Raw genomic sequence first — 15808 nt, forward strand, 5'->3', positions numbered from 1 at the left:
AGTGTCCAGCAGTAAGTTGGCTTCCCGAGTCAAGACGTCTCCTCCCCTACAGAAGGCAGGCGCTTGGCAAATGCATCCTGGTGGCAACCCTGTGGCAGAACAACACACTGGCCCCACTACAGAGAAAAGGCTAAACTGTGCCCTCCCAAAGGGTTACTTTTGTTATCAATGGAAGTTTTTTCTTCAAAACAAAGATGACTATATTAACTGGTTTTAATCTATTTTTTCTCTTATACTTAAAATTTTTTTTAAGCTTTTTTTTCCATTTATTTATTTTTGATAGAGAGAGACAGAGCATAAGTGGGGGAGGGGCAGAGAGAGAAGGAGACGCAGAATCCAAAGCAGGATCCAGGCTCTGAGCTGTCGGCACAGAGCCCGATGCGGGGCTCAAACCCACAAACCGTGAGATCATGACCTGAGCTGAAGTGGGACACTTAGCCGACTGAGCCACCCAGGTGCCCCTAAATTAATTTTTAAGTAATCTCTATGCCCAACGTGGGTCTTGACCTTACAGCCCGAGACCAACAGTTGCTTGTTCCACGGACTGAGCCGGCTGGGCACCCCTCTCTCTTAAATTCTTACTCTGCAACATCTGAGGCAGCTTCACTGGTTTTGAAATGCTTCACGGAAAAAGCATTGCACTTACTGCACTAAAAACTCACTGCAAATTGAGTTATCACAGAAGTTTAACTTTTAAAAACAATTGACTGCAAAATATTTAAGCCCAGCGTCCAGCCCTCCGTGGTGTGTTAACCTGCCTACCAGCGCCTGTTCGCGGAGTGGCCAGCAGAGGGCGCCCGGTCCCAGCCCCGCCCCGCCCCCCCTCCCGAGCCGCTGCCGGCGGAGCGCCCGCCCCCTCGCCCAGGTGCTTCTCTGCGTGCTTCTGCACCGCCCTGTCCTTGGTCCCCGGGCTGCCACCCGAGAAAAGCTTCCTGGTGACAGCACCGGTCCATGATTGGTGATAACTGCGGCAGAAAGTTATCCTGTAAAAATTAATCTTAAGGCTGCTGCTGGCTCAGTCGGGGGGGGCATGCTTCATCTCGACCCTTCATCTCCGGGTGAGTTCGAAGCCCACCTTGGGTGTAAAGATGACTGTAAAAAAATCTTAAAAAAAAAATCCTAATTTTAATTAGGTCTTTAGGTTTTTAGGCCCCTTGGGCTAACCTAACTTTTTATTACTTGGATTCTTTGTCAACTGCTAGAAGCTTAATAGTGAGAATCTGAAATTGGGATACTTTTTCTGAAAAAGACTTTTTTTTCCAATATGATTTTTACTTGTTTATTTTAGACAGAGCATGCACAGGGGGAGAGGGGTGGGAAGGGGGGGGGGCGAGACAGAGAGAGAGAGAGAGAGAGAGAGAGAGAGAGAGAGAGAGAGAGCATGAATCTTAAGCAGAATCCACACTCAGTGGGGAGCCCAACCTGGTTCCATCCCATGACCCTGAGATCATGACCTGAGCTGAAATCAAGAGCCAGATGCTCAACCCACTAAGTCACCCAGGTGTCCCTGAAAAAGACTTCTGATTTGATAAATATTTGCATGCAGATAAAAATGTCCATCAAGGTAACTCTACAGTAGTCCCCCTTATCCACAGGGGTACATGTTCCAAGGCCCCCAGTGGATTCCTGAGGCTGCAGAGGGTACTGAACCCTACATACACTATGTTCTCCTCCTATGCATACATACATACCTGTGATAAAGTTTAACTTATAAATTAGGCACCATAAGAGATGAACACCAGCACAAAAATAATTGTTCTATATAACATCCCTATAACAGCATACTGTAATAAAAGTTACATGAATGTAGTCTTTCTCTCTCTCTGAATACATTATTATTATTATTATTATTATTATTATTATTATTATTATTATTTTGGTGGGGCAGACAGGGATTTATTGGGGTCTCCTGGATGGAGCTGGGATGGCTGGGGTCTGGAACTACTCATCGGACGCCAGCCAAGGACTGCATGGACCGTGATAAAGCCAGGAGCAGCATCTGGGGCATGGGGGAGGGTGTTCCCATTGGTGAGGGCGACCTGAGCGGTAAGGCGTGGGTGGAGAGATTATGACCTACTACTGTGGCCAGGACTTTGGTCACCAGATGGAGGTGGGGGGAGTCCTATGACACACCAGGCTCACACATCACTTGTCAAGGACCTCAGCCACCCAGAGCCTCAGGGAGCAGGTGCACGCCTCCCTGAGGAGAGAGGACGCTGTCAATGGTGGTGTCGGGGTCACTAGGAGGTCTCTCTCAATATGTGACTGTACTATATTCACTTTCCTCCTGTTGATGAGGTCCAGTGATGAAATGCCCACGTGACAGGTGAAGGAGGTGAAGGGTGGAGGCATGTGACAAGCTGCTCTCTACTCCTGACAGTGAGCAGATGTCAGAGGGAGGAGCCTCTGCTTCGGGACCATGGCTGACAGTGAGTAACTGACACTGCGGAACGCAACTCTGGATAAGGGGACTACTGTATTCGTTCATTCATTCGACAAACACCAAGCACTGAGCATGTGCCAGGCCCAGCCATGGTACAGACCCAAACGTGCCCCAGCGTGGTCCCCGCCCTCAGAGGGGACACTGTTTAAAAGACAGATCAATCCTAAGAAAATGAGGCTGGGGTAGCCGGCGGGTGGGGGGAAGGGGTGGCTTGCAGGGAGCTCAGGGAAGATTCCCTGGAGGAAGCAGCATTTGAAGCCTAAGAGGGAGGCAGAAGTCGAAGACCCAGGCAGCACAGCTGAAGAGGATGTGCGACAAAGTAGCACCGGGCGACATTTGCTGGGCGTGGGCCGAGCACTCACACGCAGCCTCTCCAACCGCCTTGATAACGCTCTGGGGCAGGTTCTGCTCTCACCATCCCCAGTTTTCAGATGAGGGAGCTGGCCCAAGCTTACACGGCTGGGACCTGCTGGGGCCACCCGGCTCGGGATCAGGTGCCTCGGGCCCACGGCCGGTGGGGAAGGCAGGGAAGGGCAGACACAGGAGCTAGAAAAGGGTTTAAGCGGGATGCAGTCTGCGCTGTAGGAGCTCCCGCAGGCTGCTGCGGGGCACGGCTGGGTGATGACAAGACACAGGGGGGACAGAGGGCTGTGGGAAGAGCACGGGCTGAAGCCGCAGTCGGGAGTCACACGTGCTTCAGGGACAAGTCACTGCCAGCAGCACGGCACGTGCACAAAGAGGGGGAGATAGTCGGGAGGCGTTTATTTTGTGGGAACGCTTGATCTGTTAAATCACACTCTTTCCCTCCAGGAGCCGGTTCCTAAGAACAACACTGGGGCCGGCTCCCGCCCAGGGGCAGGCGGTCAGTTCTGCAGAAGTCAGGTTCCACAGACCCGACAGGCATAGCACACCCCTGGGCCAGCCCGGGGACAGCCAGCACTCAACCACTTTGGGCCCCCACTTTGGGCCCCCGCCCGTGGCATGGCACCTGCAGCAGGCCCCGCTTTCTGCCAAATGGGGCCAACCGGTCTTTGCCCGGGCCCCCCACTGCCTCTAGCCAGTGGCCCCTCTCAGTGCACGGAGGGGGAATGGCCTCATCTGCCTGCTTTAGCTAAACAGGAGAAGGGTGGTTTCTCAGCAGGTCCAGGAACCTGTGAGGACAGAAGAGAACCCTTCCTTTTTGACAACAAGGCACAGGTCACAAATGGTAAGCTCCAATAGAGCCGTGTTTCTGTGTTCTGATGCCCAAGACAGGACAGGTGGGGTCTTTGCCATGGCCGACCCAAGGAAAGGAAGACAGTGGCAGGGGGTCCGTCTGATCCGATGGCCCAGCGAGGCCCATAACCTTCCAGGCATTCTGGGGTGCATCATGTAACTTGCCTCTTTGTCAAGCTAATACGTACATGAAAAATACGCTGAGTTGTAGGGAAAATCAATCTAGGGTTTAAAATATCCTTTTGGATACCCAACATGTGAATAAACTAGCTTGCACTACGTAGAGACTCCTGTCCCGGGAGAAGTACTTGGTCTTTGAGAACGAGGACTTTTAACTTAACGGCTTGGGAGAGGGTCAAGTATTTGCATACGTGACCTTTGTCTAGCCCTTTCTGTGTGGAAAGCAGCTGCAAGTTTCTATTTAAGCACACAGAGGGATGGGGGTCCTGGCTAGGAGAAGCGGTGGGGGAGAGCAGGTCGAGGCAGAGGAGCTCCTGTGCACGAGTGCCCGCAAGAGTGCACCTGCTGCCCTGACTGAGCTGGAGACACAGGGAGGGGCCGAGGGGTGCATGGCCTTGTGTGCTGAGCTAAGGAGCTTATGTTTGATTCTGGAAGCAGCCCTGAGCCAAATAACCTTTTTTTTTTTTTTTTTTTTTTTAATGTTTGTTTATTTTTTTTTGAGAGAGAGCGTGAGCTGGGGAGGGGAGGAAAAAGAGGGAGACACAGAATCCGAAGCAGGCTCCAGGCTCTGAGCTGTCAGCACAGAGCCCGATGCAGGACTTGAACTCACTGACTGCGAGATCGTGACCTGAGCTGAAGTCCTACACTTAACTGACTGAGCCACTCAGGCGCCCCACCAATTAACCCTTTGAAGCAGAAGGACCTCCAGTCTGAGCGGTAAGGGAGGGACAGGACTGAGGCTGGAGGGCCAGGGTGGAGGCTGCCACAGCAGTCTAGGCAGGTGGCCCTGAACCTAAGCACTGGTACACAGGTGGAAAGGAGGAGACTGGGGAGGGCGGTGCGAGTCCATGGGGCTGTGGCTGACGGGGACAAGGGACGGGTGAGGACCCTCAAACCTCTGGCCCAGACAATGGGCACACGGTAGTATCTTCAACCCAGTTAGGGAGCAGCCATCCTGTCTCCACCATGCTGAGCTTGATGGCTGTGTGGACACCAAGGGGCCATCTCCAGTGTAGACTGTGGAGACAGAGGTCTGGAGCTTGGCAGAGAGATGCAGCTTGGGAATCCTCGTGCATTCCAAACGCACCTACTGAGCGTCTCCTATGGGCCAGGCACCGTGATAAGCAATGAGTGGAGAGTGGCCAGTGGAATAGACCAGAACCTGTGCTCAGGACCTTACGTTTAATGTGGGGAAGACAGACCCTGGAGCTGTGTCCTGGGGTAAGTGCTGCGAAGGAATAACATCAGGTGTTGTGACCAAGCATAACCAGGGAGAAAGAAGGCTTTAGAGAAGGTCTGGGAAGAAATGGAGGAAACCATCCCCGGGGAGCCTACGTCAAATGCAAATGCCCTGACCTCACAGGAAAGGAGGAGGTCTGATTATGGGTGAGGGGGTGACAAGAGGCAGGCAAGGACCAGAGCGTGCGGGGTCTTGGGAGCGAACGTAAGGAGCAGTGGACACTGAAGCATCTGGACATCAGACGGGACGCAGAGATGACAGGAGGAAAGTCCAATGCTCACATCTAAGGTCAAGGAGAGGAAGAGGAGCCCAGGAAGGCAGAGGGGCAGAGCCTGGTGTGGAAACCAAGGGACAAATGTCAAGGACAGGGAAGTGGTTAACGGGGTCAACTACTACAAGGAGAGCAAGGAGGATCAGGATGAGAAAATATCCACAGGACTTATCGACGAAGAATTACACATGACCTTGAAAGGAACAGTTTCCAGGGAGACAAACCTGGAGGTGGGACTAGAGCCTGGAAGGGGGATCTGCAGCTGCAGCCTTGGGTGTAAAGGGAGGGACGCTGCTGGTGGGGGGTGGGGGGACGCGAGACCAGGTCTCTCTCAACCAGATCCACAGTCAGAGCAACTCCTTCTGCTGACCTCAACTGTCTCTACAAACCGGGTGCCAGGGGTCATTCTCACTGCGAGGGGCTGGGGCAGGGGGCGCAGGGGAAGGGCCTGAGGGATGTCATGGAGATTTACAACAGCTGCCCTGAGAAGGCACCAGAACTGGCCGGGGCCCAGCCTGGGCTCCTTGGAGGCTGGCAGTGAGGAGCTTGTTTGGGATTCTCTCTCTCTCTGTCTGCCCCTCCCCAACCTCTCACACTCTCTCGATCAAAATAAAGAAAAACTTAAGAAAAATTTTTTTAATTAAAAAAAAATGGAGTGGCTTCAAAACAAAACGTTCAGATTAGCTAATATTGTAATTGTTATTTTTAAATGACTATAAAATGTAACATGTCAACTACTCAACTGCAATTTTTTTAATGCTTATTTAAAAAAATTTTTTTAATGTTTATTTTTATTTTTGAGAGAGAGAGGGACAGAAAGAGAGACAGAGCGTGAGTGGGGCAGGTGCAGAGAGAGAGGGAGACACAGAATCCCAAGCAGGCTCCAGGCTCCGAGCTGTCAGCCCAGAGGCCCCCTGGTTGCTTCACCTCCTGAACCGCCAGATCATGACCTGAGCCAAAGTTGGCCTCTTAACCAACTCAACCACCCAGGTGCCCCTAAATGTTTATTTATTTATTTTGAGAGAGAGTGGGGAAGGGGGAGAGAGAGGGGAGAGAGAATCCCAAGCAGGCTCCACACTGTCAGTGCAGAGCCTGATGCAGGGCTTGCTCCCAAAAACCAGGAGATCATGACCTGAGCTGAGATCAAGAGTTGAACACTCAACCGACTGAGCCACCCAGGTGCCCCTATTTATTTGTTTTAAGATCTTATTCTTTTAAGCAAGTTCTAAACCTAACATTGGGCTTGAACCTACAACCCCGAGATCAAGAGTCACACACTCTACTGACTGAGCCAGCCAGGTGCCCCTAGTCAACTGCAATTTTAATACAATTAGATAAAAAGTATATTCAATGTGGGATATGGATGCTTCCTCCCATAACCTGATTTTATTTATTCATTTATTTTAATTTTCTTCTTTTTTTTTTTAATGTTTGTTTTTATTTTTGGGACAGAGAGAGACAGAGCATGAACAGAGGAGGGTCAGAGAGAGGGAGACACAGAATCTGAAACAGGCTCTAGGCCCTGAGCTGTCAGCACAGAGCCTGATGCGGGGCTCGAACTCACAGACCGCGAGATCATGACCTGAGCCGAAGTCGGACGCTCAACCCACTGAGCCACCCAGGCGCCCCCCTTAACCTGATTTTAAAATTTACCATTATAATGTGATAATTTTCCCATGATTCAGTATTATTCAAAATGGAATTTTAAAGCAGCAGAGTACTTTATTAGTTATTACACTTGAGCGACCACCATTCTTCAAATGTTGGATGTTTTAGGTGGTTTTCAAGCATTTTCCACTGAACACTGTCCTATCCTTTGCAGATAAGCTTTTTTGGAACTCATTATTTTGAAATAGAGATTTGTAAGAAGTTGCAAAGAAATGGACCTTCCACGAAGTGACATCTTGCACAACTATAGCACAATATCAAACCACAACCCCACACTGGCTCATTCAGACCTCAACAGTTAGGGTACCTTTGTTTGTGTGGACATCTCTGTAACTTTATCACACGTGTAACTGTGTAGACCTACTTACTACCTCGGTCAAGATACCGGACGCTTCTTAAAGACTTGACGTGAGTTGGAGTCTCAAAACAATCACCCTCGAGGGGCGCCTGGGTGTCACTTAAGCGTCTGGCTCTTGATTCTGGCTCGGGTCGGGATCTCATGGTTTGTGAGTTCGAGCCCCACGTCAGGCTCTGCCGGTGTGTGGAGCCTGCTTGAGATTCTCTGTCCCTCTCTCCCTCCGCCCTTCCCGTGACCTCTCTCTCAAAATAAATTAACTTAAATAAAGTAAACAAATGCATAAATAAGGAAAACGAGTCTGAGAAAAAAAAAAAAAAAAAGCTGGAGGAAGTGAGCAGGCTGTTCACAAGAGAAGCCAAAGGCCTCACGAGGGTACGAGGAGACGTCCGCAGCTGTGAGGGAGCAGGGGTGTGCAAACCACGACAGCGAGATGCCCCTTTGACACCTTCAGAATGGCGGACGCTCGGTGCCGGTGAGGACGCAGGCAACGGGACAGCTTTTCTGGAAGGCAGCCTGACCGAACACGGGCAGGTGTGAACCTCGGAATCCAGGGACCCCTCTCCGTTACCTGCCCGCCAGAGCTGCTAGCTAGCGCCAGCACAAGGGCATTGGCCGTGGCATGACCCGTGGGGGAGGGACCTGGAGGCAAGCGGGTGTCTGCGACGGGCCTGGGTAAGTGCGTGATGCACATCGCGGAACGTGATGCACATCGCGGAACGAAAGGCGGCAAGAGAAGCCCCGAACCATACGCCCTCCCAGAACAGGGCTAGGAGGGAGAGAGAGGGAGAGGGAGAGGGAGAGGGAGAAAGGGGAGGGAGAAAGGGGAGGGAGAAAGGGGGGGAGAAAGGGGAGGGAGAGGGAGAGGGAGAGGGAGAAAGGGGAGGGAGAGAGAGAGAGAGGGAGAGGGAGAGGGAGAGGGAGAGGGAGAGGGAGAAAGGGGAGGGAGAGGGAGAAAGGGGAGGGAGAGAGAGGGAGAGGGAGAGGGAGAAAGGGGAGGGAGAGGGAGAAAGGGGAGGGAGAGAGAGGGAGAGGGAGAGGGAGAGGGAGAGGGAGAGGGAGAGGGAGAAAGGGGAGGGAGAGAGGGAGAGGGAGAGGGAGAAAGGGGAGGGGAGGGGAGGGGAGGGGAGGGAAGGGAAGGGAAGGGAGGAAGAAGGGAAGGGAAGGGAGGAAGAAAGAAAGAGGAAGAAGGAAGGGAAGGAAGAAAGAAAGAGAAAGGAAGGAAGGAAGGAAGGAAGGAAGGAAGGAAGGAAGGAAGGAAGGAAAGGAAGAAAGAAAGGAAGAAAGAAAGAAAGAGAAAAGAAAGAAAGAAAGAAAGAAAGAAAGAAAGAAAGAAAGAAAGAAAGAAAGAAAAAGGAAGGAAGGAAGGAAGGAAGGAAGGAAGGAAGGAAAGAAAGAAAGAAAGAAAGAAGAAAGAAAGAAAGAAAGAAAGAAAGAGAAAGGAAGGAAGGAAGGAAGGAAGGAAGGAAGGAAGGAAAGAAAGAAAGAAAGAAAGAAAGAAAAGAAAGAAAGAAAGAAAGAGAGAGAGAAAGATGGATGTTGGGTGAAAAAAGACAGACGTAGCTCAACAGCACGCACGGGAACCTCGAACGTGCACGGACACAACAACGGACTTTCCAAGGATGCAAACAGACTCCAAGTCGCTTCCGTGCACTCACGCGAACCCAGGCCCCACCCCCATCCCACTGCTCTCTTCCTTTAGCCTGATTTCTTTTCCTCTCTGGCACCAGAATGCCTGCCTCCCCCATGAGAGCAGGGACCTTTCTGTCTCGACCGCCTATCTCCAGCTCCTAGAACAGAGCCTGGGACACTGTCGATGGTCAGTATGCGTTTGTACACGAATAAATGGAGGAAGCGGGGCCTATGGAGAGGGGAGGGGAAGACGAGAATGAGCTGGGGGGTGAGGGGGTATCTAAGCAAACAAACAAGGGAGGAACCCTGCCTGGACGTTTCGTGGTGGCGTGCCATGACGGGCCCATAAAAATCATTACAAATTAGGGGCGCCCGGGGGGCTCAGTCGGTTAAACATCTGACTTTGACTCAGGTCATGATCTTGCTGCTGGTGGCTTCAAGCCCCGTGACCGGCTCTGTGCTGACAGCGCAGAGCCTGGAGCCTCTGCCTCGGATTGTGTCTCCCTCTCTCTCTGCCCCTCCCCCACTCATGCTCTCTCTCCAAAATAAACATTAAATTTTTTTTTAATGACAAACCACTTTATCAAATTCATTACTCCATAAACTACATCTGGCATGAACAGGCCCTCACTTGCCCTCCTAGAAGCCCTCTGCCAGCTCCTAGAAGGCCCTGGCCACCTCAGGGCCTTTGCACAAGCTGTCTCCTTTGCCAAGGAGCTTTCCCCCTAGCTCTTCAAGAGCTGGTTCCTTCTCATTCTTCCAGTTCCTGCTCAGCGTCACCTGGTCGGAGCGGGCTCCCTTTCCCCACGCCGCCCTCTGTCACATCACCTGTTCAGCACCTCCTCAAGCCCAGTGATTATTTTGTTTCCCGCAAGGGGTGCAGGCCCCGAGCCAGGCCCTCGTCTGCTCTGCCGCCTCCCCAGGTCCTGCCACCCCGTGCCCGGCACACGGCGGGCACCCGAGCGTTCGCTGAGTGAACCGGTGAGCGGAGGGGCGATGTCAAGGGCAGGGCCAAGGCGCGGCGCCAGGGGACGAGGCGAGGACGGGGGTCTTGCAGGGACCCCCCCCCCCCCCCGAACACCCGCCAGCCTCAGCCCTGTCCGCCCGGGACACCGAGCGAGGTGGGCGGGGGGGCGCCACCCGGGGAGGAAGGCAGCGCCCCTCCCGCAGTGACAGCTCCGCACTCCCGCGCCCCCCTTATTTCCGCATCCGGCCGCCTCCCGCCACCGGCACCTCCGGCCCGGACCACCGCGCGGTCCCGCCCCAAGGCGGCTGCGCGATCACGCGACTGCCAACGGGGGACGCCAGGCCACGTGAACAGGCCGCCGCCGCGCCCTCGGGGTCTCGCGGGGTCGAGACGCGGCCGGCCCGCACGAGCCCTCCCCGGTCGGCCTGTCGTCCGTCTGGCTCCCTCCGCCTTACCTCCCGGCGGCGACCAGCTTCTGGAGGAAGGTATCCACCAGAGTGTCGAGGAGCTTCACCCTGGGCACGGTGGTGCCGGGGGGCACGGATTCCCGGGACGGCCCGTCAGGCCCCTTTCCCTCACAGCCGCCGCCTGCGTAGCTGCTGCGCGCTTCGGCCATGTTGAAGTCGCCGCGCGAAACCAAACTGGCTCGGCCGGCCCGCCCCCCGTGGCCGGCTATTGGCCGGCCCCGGCCCCGGGCGCTCCCGATTGGAAGCGGCGGGCGTCCGTCACCGAGCCGCGCTGGGGCGCGCACACGCGGGAGCCCGAGGGCGGTGCGGAGCTGGGAAGGGGCGCGCCTCGCACCCGGATCCCGGCTGGGCGGGCGGGCCGCAGAGTCGCAAGGCGAGGCTGAGGGGCTCGACAAAAACTTTTAATTACAGTTCAGAGACCTTGTACAGTGCAACAGGGAGTGTCCGATCTTAATGTCCGTATCTTGGGCCCACTGCGCGCGCGTTCCCGCCCCTTCCACTTCGGGCTGCCGACCAGCCCGCCGGGGACCAGCGGGTGCGGCCGGCCGGCCACGGCCCCTGGGCTCTTCGATGGGAAGGTCACGGCCGAGGTCCCTTCCACCAGATGCGCGTCCTTTCACAACGCGCGCGCGCGCATATGTCGGTGTGTATGAGACCGTGCGTGTGAATGTGTGTGTGTGTGTTGTGTTTGCGTGAGTGAAGGTCAGTTGTGCGTGTGTGTGCATGTCCGTGTGAGGGAGCGGGCGGGAGACCGGCGGGCAGATCCGAGGCGGGAAGGGGGCAGGGGGGCAGGGCCGCCCGCAGACGGGCCACTGGGGAGAAGGTGGGGCGCTGAGCGGAGCCACAAGGGCCTCACTAGGATGGGCTCAAAGAGACGAGGGGTCCCCGGCCTCCATTATGTTGGTGGTTCTTGGGGATAAATGGGTGACTGCGGGGCAGGGAGGTTGAGGGTCATCTGAGGACCCTTGGGGTGACCGTCTGTGGATAGAAACTGGGAGACTCCCGACAAAGGGAAAGAAGGACAAACAAAAGTGGAGAGAGGTGAAAGGGGAAATAACCCTGGGGGGTAAGAGACGGATGGGGGCTGGTGGCGGTGCACGTAGGAACGGGGCCTCCGGGCTCTGACCTGGGCGACAGTGTAGGGCAGCCGTGAGAAGCAGCGAGGCTTCAGGGAGCTAGCACCTTTCAGAAGGGCACCAGGGCCTTTCCCAGGGGCGGGACCCAAAAGAGGTGTGCAGGGTCATCCCGCCAGCCCAGCCGTCTCAAGTACAAGGGCAGGGTCTGCCCTGCCTTCTCCTCGCTTGGGGGCGGCACCTGTCTGCCCACGACACAGGTGCGGGGGAGGAGGACTCGCTGTCCGCCCCTGAAGAGCCTCAACAGAGTCTCGGCAGTATCGGGCTGGTAAACGCAGTGGTCCTGGTATGGGGGACTTCCTGACCTGCTCCTTACTCTCCCCCAGGCACCCCTCGGGAGAGCCACGGCTGGGATGACTCTTCCCGTGGAGGAGGAGAAAACCACAACCAGTCCCACGTCTCAGAGATTCCCATTGGGACACCTCTGTTTCTGTGAGTCCCGGTGATGGGTACGGCCGCGCACGTCATGACCGCCCCAGGGCGGAGAACCTCCCCCGCCCTCTCCGGGTCAGCCTGGGGACATGCGCCGGGTCAGCCTGGGGACATGCGCCGGGGCACAGGCACACGCACCCTGTCCTCACTTTCCAACCTGTTCTCTCCATCTCGCTTTGCAGGGTAGTTCTCCCAGTCCAGCCCGTCAGGACTGGGCCCGCCCCTGCAGTCACCTGGCCGAGGGAGCCAAGAGCTCGCATGTCCTGGGGCTGCTGGCTCTGAAGGAACGTGGGGTAGGTAACTGGGATGGAGGGAAAGCTACGTTTTCCACCTGAGGAGGGGGTGGGCTCTGACTGCAGGATTGGCGCTTCAGCAGGACTGACAGTACCTAGTTCACAGGTGTTAAAAAAAAATACACACACAAAATAAAGTATCGACATTTGTCCCCAACCTAATAACTCTCCGAAGAGAGGACACGTGCTCTGGAGAACCAGAGGTTTTCGCTGCTCCTGCTCCCTGTGCGGAAGTACCTGGCACCTGGCCCCCAGTGGCAGGGAAAACAGAACAGTCGGGTGGCGGCTCAGTCCCAAAGCAAAAAGAGGCAAGCCTACGAGATGAAGCAGGAGAGGGCTGACGACAGCTGCTGGAAATCCGGGCTGGGAGGCCGGGGGGAGGACCGGCAGTAGGAAACCAGCGCCCTGTACAGCTCTCGTCAGGGCCTCAGGGGCACAGATGGCGGGGGAGGCCAGGAGAAGGTTCCGCAGGGGACGGGGGAGTGGGATCGCTGGGGATGGGGGTTCCTTGGATCAGGACGGAGTACCGGGACTGAGCAGAGAGCCCAGTTTGGCAAGCAAATAAAGAATACCAGGGGCAGGGGGTCCAGGTGCGGAGCCTCTTCAGCAAGAGCAGTGCGGAGTCTCTGCCCTGTCCCAGACAGGCCACCTGGCCCCGGGCAGGGCTGTGAGTGTGGCGGGGGCACCTGGAGAGGGTGCTGTCCTCCCCACGCCACCCCCGCCCCAAAGTAGTGTGGGAAACAGCAGGGTTCTCGCCCTGCCACTGGTTACCAGTGTCTCGAGTCCACCAGCTCAGGCCGGAGGCTGAGTTTCTTGAGGCTCTCGTAGCCCACCACGATGACAATGCTGGAGGGCGTGGCTGAGATGATTCTGGCAGAGAGGCCCTTCATGAGGCCCCAAGGCCCCTCTTCTGCCATCAGCTGTCTGAAGGTCAGGATGATGGAGCTCTTGCCTTCAACCTGGAAACGCAACGTGGCGGAAGGCCACGGGCCACAGTCAGGGCCACTCGGCGCAGCCTTGGGCTACGGTGGAAAGAACTGGACTTGGGGCCCGGGGGCCGGACAGGGCGGCACAGTGGTTTATATGGGCTCTGGTATCGGCCTGCCTGGGTTGAACTCTGCTCCTCAACTTGCTCACAGTGTAGCCTCAGGTAACATACCTCAGTTTCCTCAGATGTAAAACAGTAACGAAGTAGACCGAACCCATGTGGTTGTTCCGGGCACCAGAACCGTAACCGTGAGCTGCTGTTCCTGTCATTGGGTAAGCTACTGAGCTAGGGCTCCTTGCCGTGGGGGCCCCTCTCTGGCCTCGGGGAGCCCAGGGACTGAAGGCCCTGCTGGTCTGTCATTTCCGTTCCCGTGTGTCAGTCCCTCTGAGCCCCCGAGGCTGGGCCCACCCCCGACCCCGTCGCCCCCACGCACCCTGGGACCCATCTTCCCTGCTACACTGCAAATTGGGCTGAGGCAGAAATCTCCTCTCTTCCTTCCCAACAGTCCTGCCCCCTGCCCCGGCCCCCCACACTCTGCCACCCAGGTACACGTTTAGACACCACCCCCTCGGACCCTCGGCCAGCGCAGGACAGATGCGCTGCTTGTTGCACACCCCCGTACCGTGCGACATTCACAGGGTGACCTCTGGCTGAGACTATTGCCCACCCATCCCCACCCCGACCCTCCTCCACGCTCCCCTCTTCCTCTCCGGTACTCTCCTCTGACCACCTCTGCTCCCCTGCCCTCCCCTAGCCACAGCCGCGTCAAGGGCTGTTCCAGCTCTGCTCTGGTCCTCACACGCGCTTGGTCTCCTCCAGCCTGGGAGCGCTCAGAACAAGGCTCAGGAGACAACGAGAGGGGAACCTGTGCACTTTGTGGTCTGCAAACCAATCAGATGTCAATTTATTCATTTTCAAAAGCGGGGGTGGAAAGGGCATTCTTTCCTACAGACAAATACACCTAGATTTGCCAGCCATCTCCATCCCAACATCCTCGGATCAGGGAAGCCGACTTCCCCCCAGCCTGTTGAGGTTCTTTTCTTTCCCTCTCCTCCTCACCACAGCCGTGACCCCACTCTCCTGCACAGCTACCCACATCAGATGTTCAACCCCCCGTTCTCATGCAGCAGAACCTGCCATTTGTATGTTACACATCCATTCAGATTCCATTTCCTTGGATTAGGTGCTGGGGAAGCATCTTTGAGCTGAGTGGAGACAGGGACTACGATCTCTGGACAGCACCCCCAAGGGCTCCGTCTCGGTAAAGAAAAGCATCGGCTGTGCTACCGGGGTGAGAGGCAGGGAGGAGCCAGTGAGGCATGGCGGGGACAGGCGCGGGGGCGTGCAAGGGGGCACACATGGTGAGGGGAACGCTCTAGGCGTTTCAGAGGGCTCCGCTGCCTGCTGCACATGGTAAGTCGTAAGCACAAGGAAGGGGCCTGGCTGGCTGGACTAGAAGGCCGTGACACAGAGAGGTCGGGGGAGCACTGGGGAGCACAGGTGACCCTTCTTACCGGGAGCAGGGAGGCCGGTCTTACCTGCACTCGGGTTCGGATGACGTCCATGGGATTGGTCAGGACGGAAGCGGTGGCCGCGGCCAGGGGCCCCGAGACGGCTTGAAAGACAATGTGCGGGCACTCCTTAGGACAGAGGTACGAGATCTGCTCTGGAAGCGAGGGAGAGACAACAGGAGAGACGTGAGGCGCCGTCCCGTCTGCCCTCACACTGCTTCTGCTCATTGGCCCAACGCGGACGGACCCTCTCCATCATCAGCCACCTTAGATCCTGTCACTGCCATCCTCTTTTCTTTGCTTCCTTCTGAACCAAGAAAAAATGAGGACCCTCAGGCCCCTTCCGGAAGCCATGTTGGGTACATTACCCGCTGTGAACAGAGGATTCCCCTGGAGAAGGGGTTTCAGAACCTCTCTGCCTGCCAACTCCCCTCCTCTGACGAACAGAAATCCTTCCTGACGTAACAACCTCACGCGTGTGCTCTACTCCTCCCGACTCCCAGGCCAGACAAGCACGCGCCACGGATTTTCTCACACGGGCACCCCGTCACTGGTAGGAAACATTAAAGCTGGTCTCGCCCACTGTCTCTAAGGAAGGGAGCAGGGTGACCGTGGTGGGTGAGGAGTCTTTTCACCGCGTCCTTGTCTTTCTTTTCGAATTTTGAGCCGTGAGAAGATTTTTTTAAATTGTAGTTCGTTAGCATACGGTATCGTGTTAGTTTCAGATGTGCAGTACAGTGATCCGACACGTCTATACGGCACTCCGTGCTCAGTAAGTGGACTCCTCATCCCCTTCACCTGTTTCCCCCGCCCACCTCCCTCTGGTGGCCAGCAGTGTGTTCTCTGTAGTCAAGAGTCTGTTTTTTGGGGGGCGCCTGGGTGGCGCAGTCGGTTAAGCGTCCAACTTCAGCCAGGTCACGATCTCGCGGTCCGTGAGTTCGAGCCCCGCGTCAGGCTCTGGGCTGATGGCTCGGAGCCTGGAGCCTGTTTCCGATTCTGTGTCTCCCTCTCTC

The 15808-nt window shown here is 55.9% G+C and overlaps 1 protein-coding gene and 1 long non-coding RNA gene across 5 annotated transcripts in view; one reads left to right on the forward strand and one right to left on the reverse strand.

Annotated features, from left to right (window-relative positions):
* Positions 1 to 15808, reverse strand: part of LOC101083648 (solute carrier family 25 member 44) — a 32842-nt gene that overhangs the window by 6858 nt on the left and 10176 nt on the right. The window contains exons 3-4 of one of the 4 annotated variants that reach the window (XM_045049196.1): positions 14823 to 14950; positions 13068 to 13255 (exon numbers count right to left, since the gene is read on the reverse strand). In XM_045049196.1, coding sequence (XP_044905131.1) covers positions 13068 to 13255; positions 14823 to 14950 — 316 coding nt within the window. Of the gene's footprint in view, positions 1 to 10426; positions 10624 to 13067; positions 13256 to 13450; positions 13547 to 14166; positions 14568 to 14822; positions 14951 to 15808 lie in introns of those variants that run through there. The other 3 variants (XM_045049197.1, XM_019822419.3, XM_003999624.6) reach the window with 3 other exon arrangements.
* On the forward strand, positions 11222 to 15706 carry LOC109495831. The gene is made up of 4 exons (XR_006592019.1): positions 11222 to 12296; positions 13470 to 13556; positions 14468 to 15348; positions 15515 to 15706. It is a non-coding gene; the product is annotated as an uncharacterized LOC109495831 (long non-coding RNA).

This window comes from Felis catus, chromosome F1, assembly GCF_018350175.1.
Source record: "Felis catus isolate Fca126 chromosome F1, F.catus_Fca126_mat1.0, whole genome shotgun sequence".
Taxonomy (NCBI): domain Eukaryota; kingdom Metazoa; phylum Chordata; class Mammalia; order Carnivora; family Felidae; genus Felis; species Felis catus.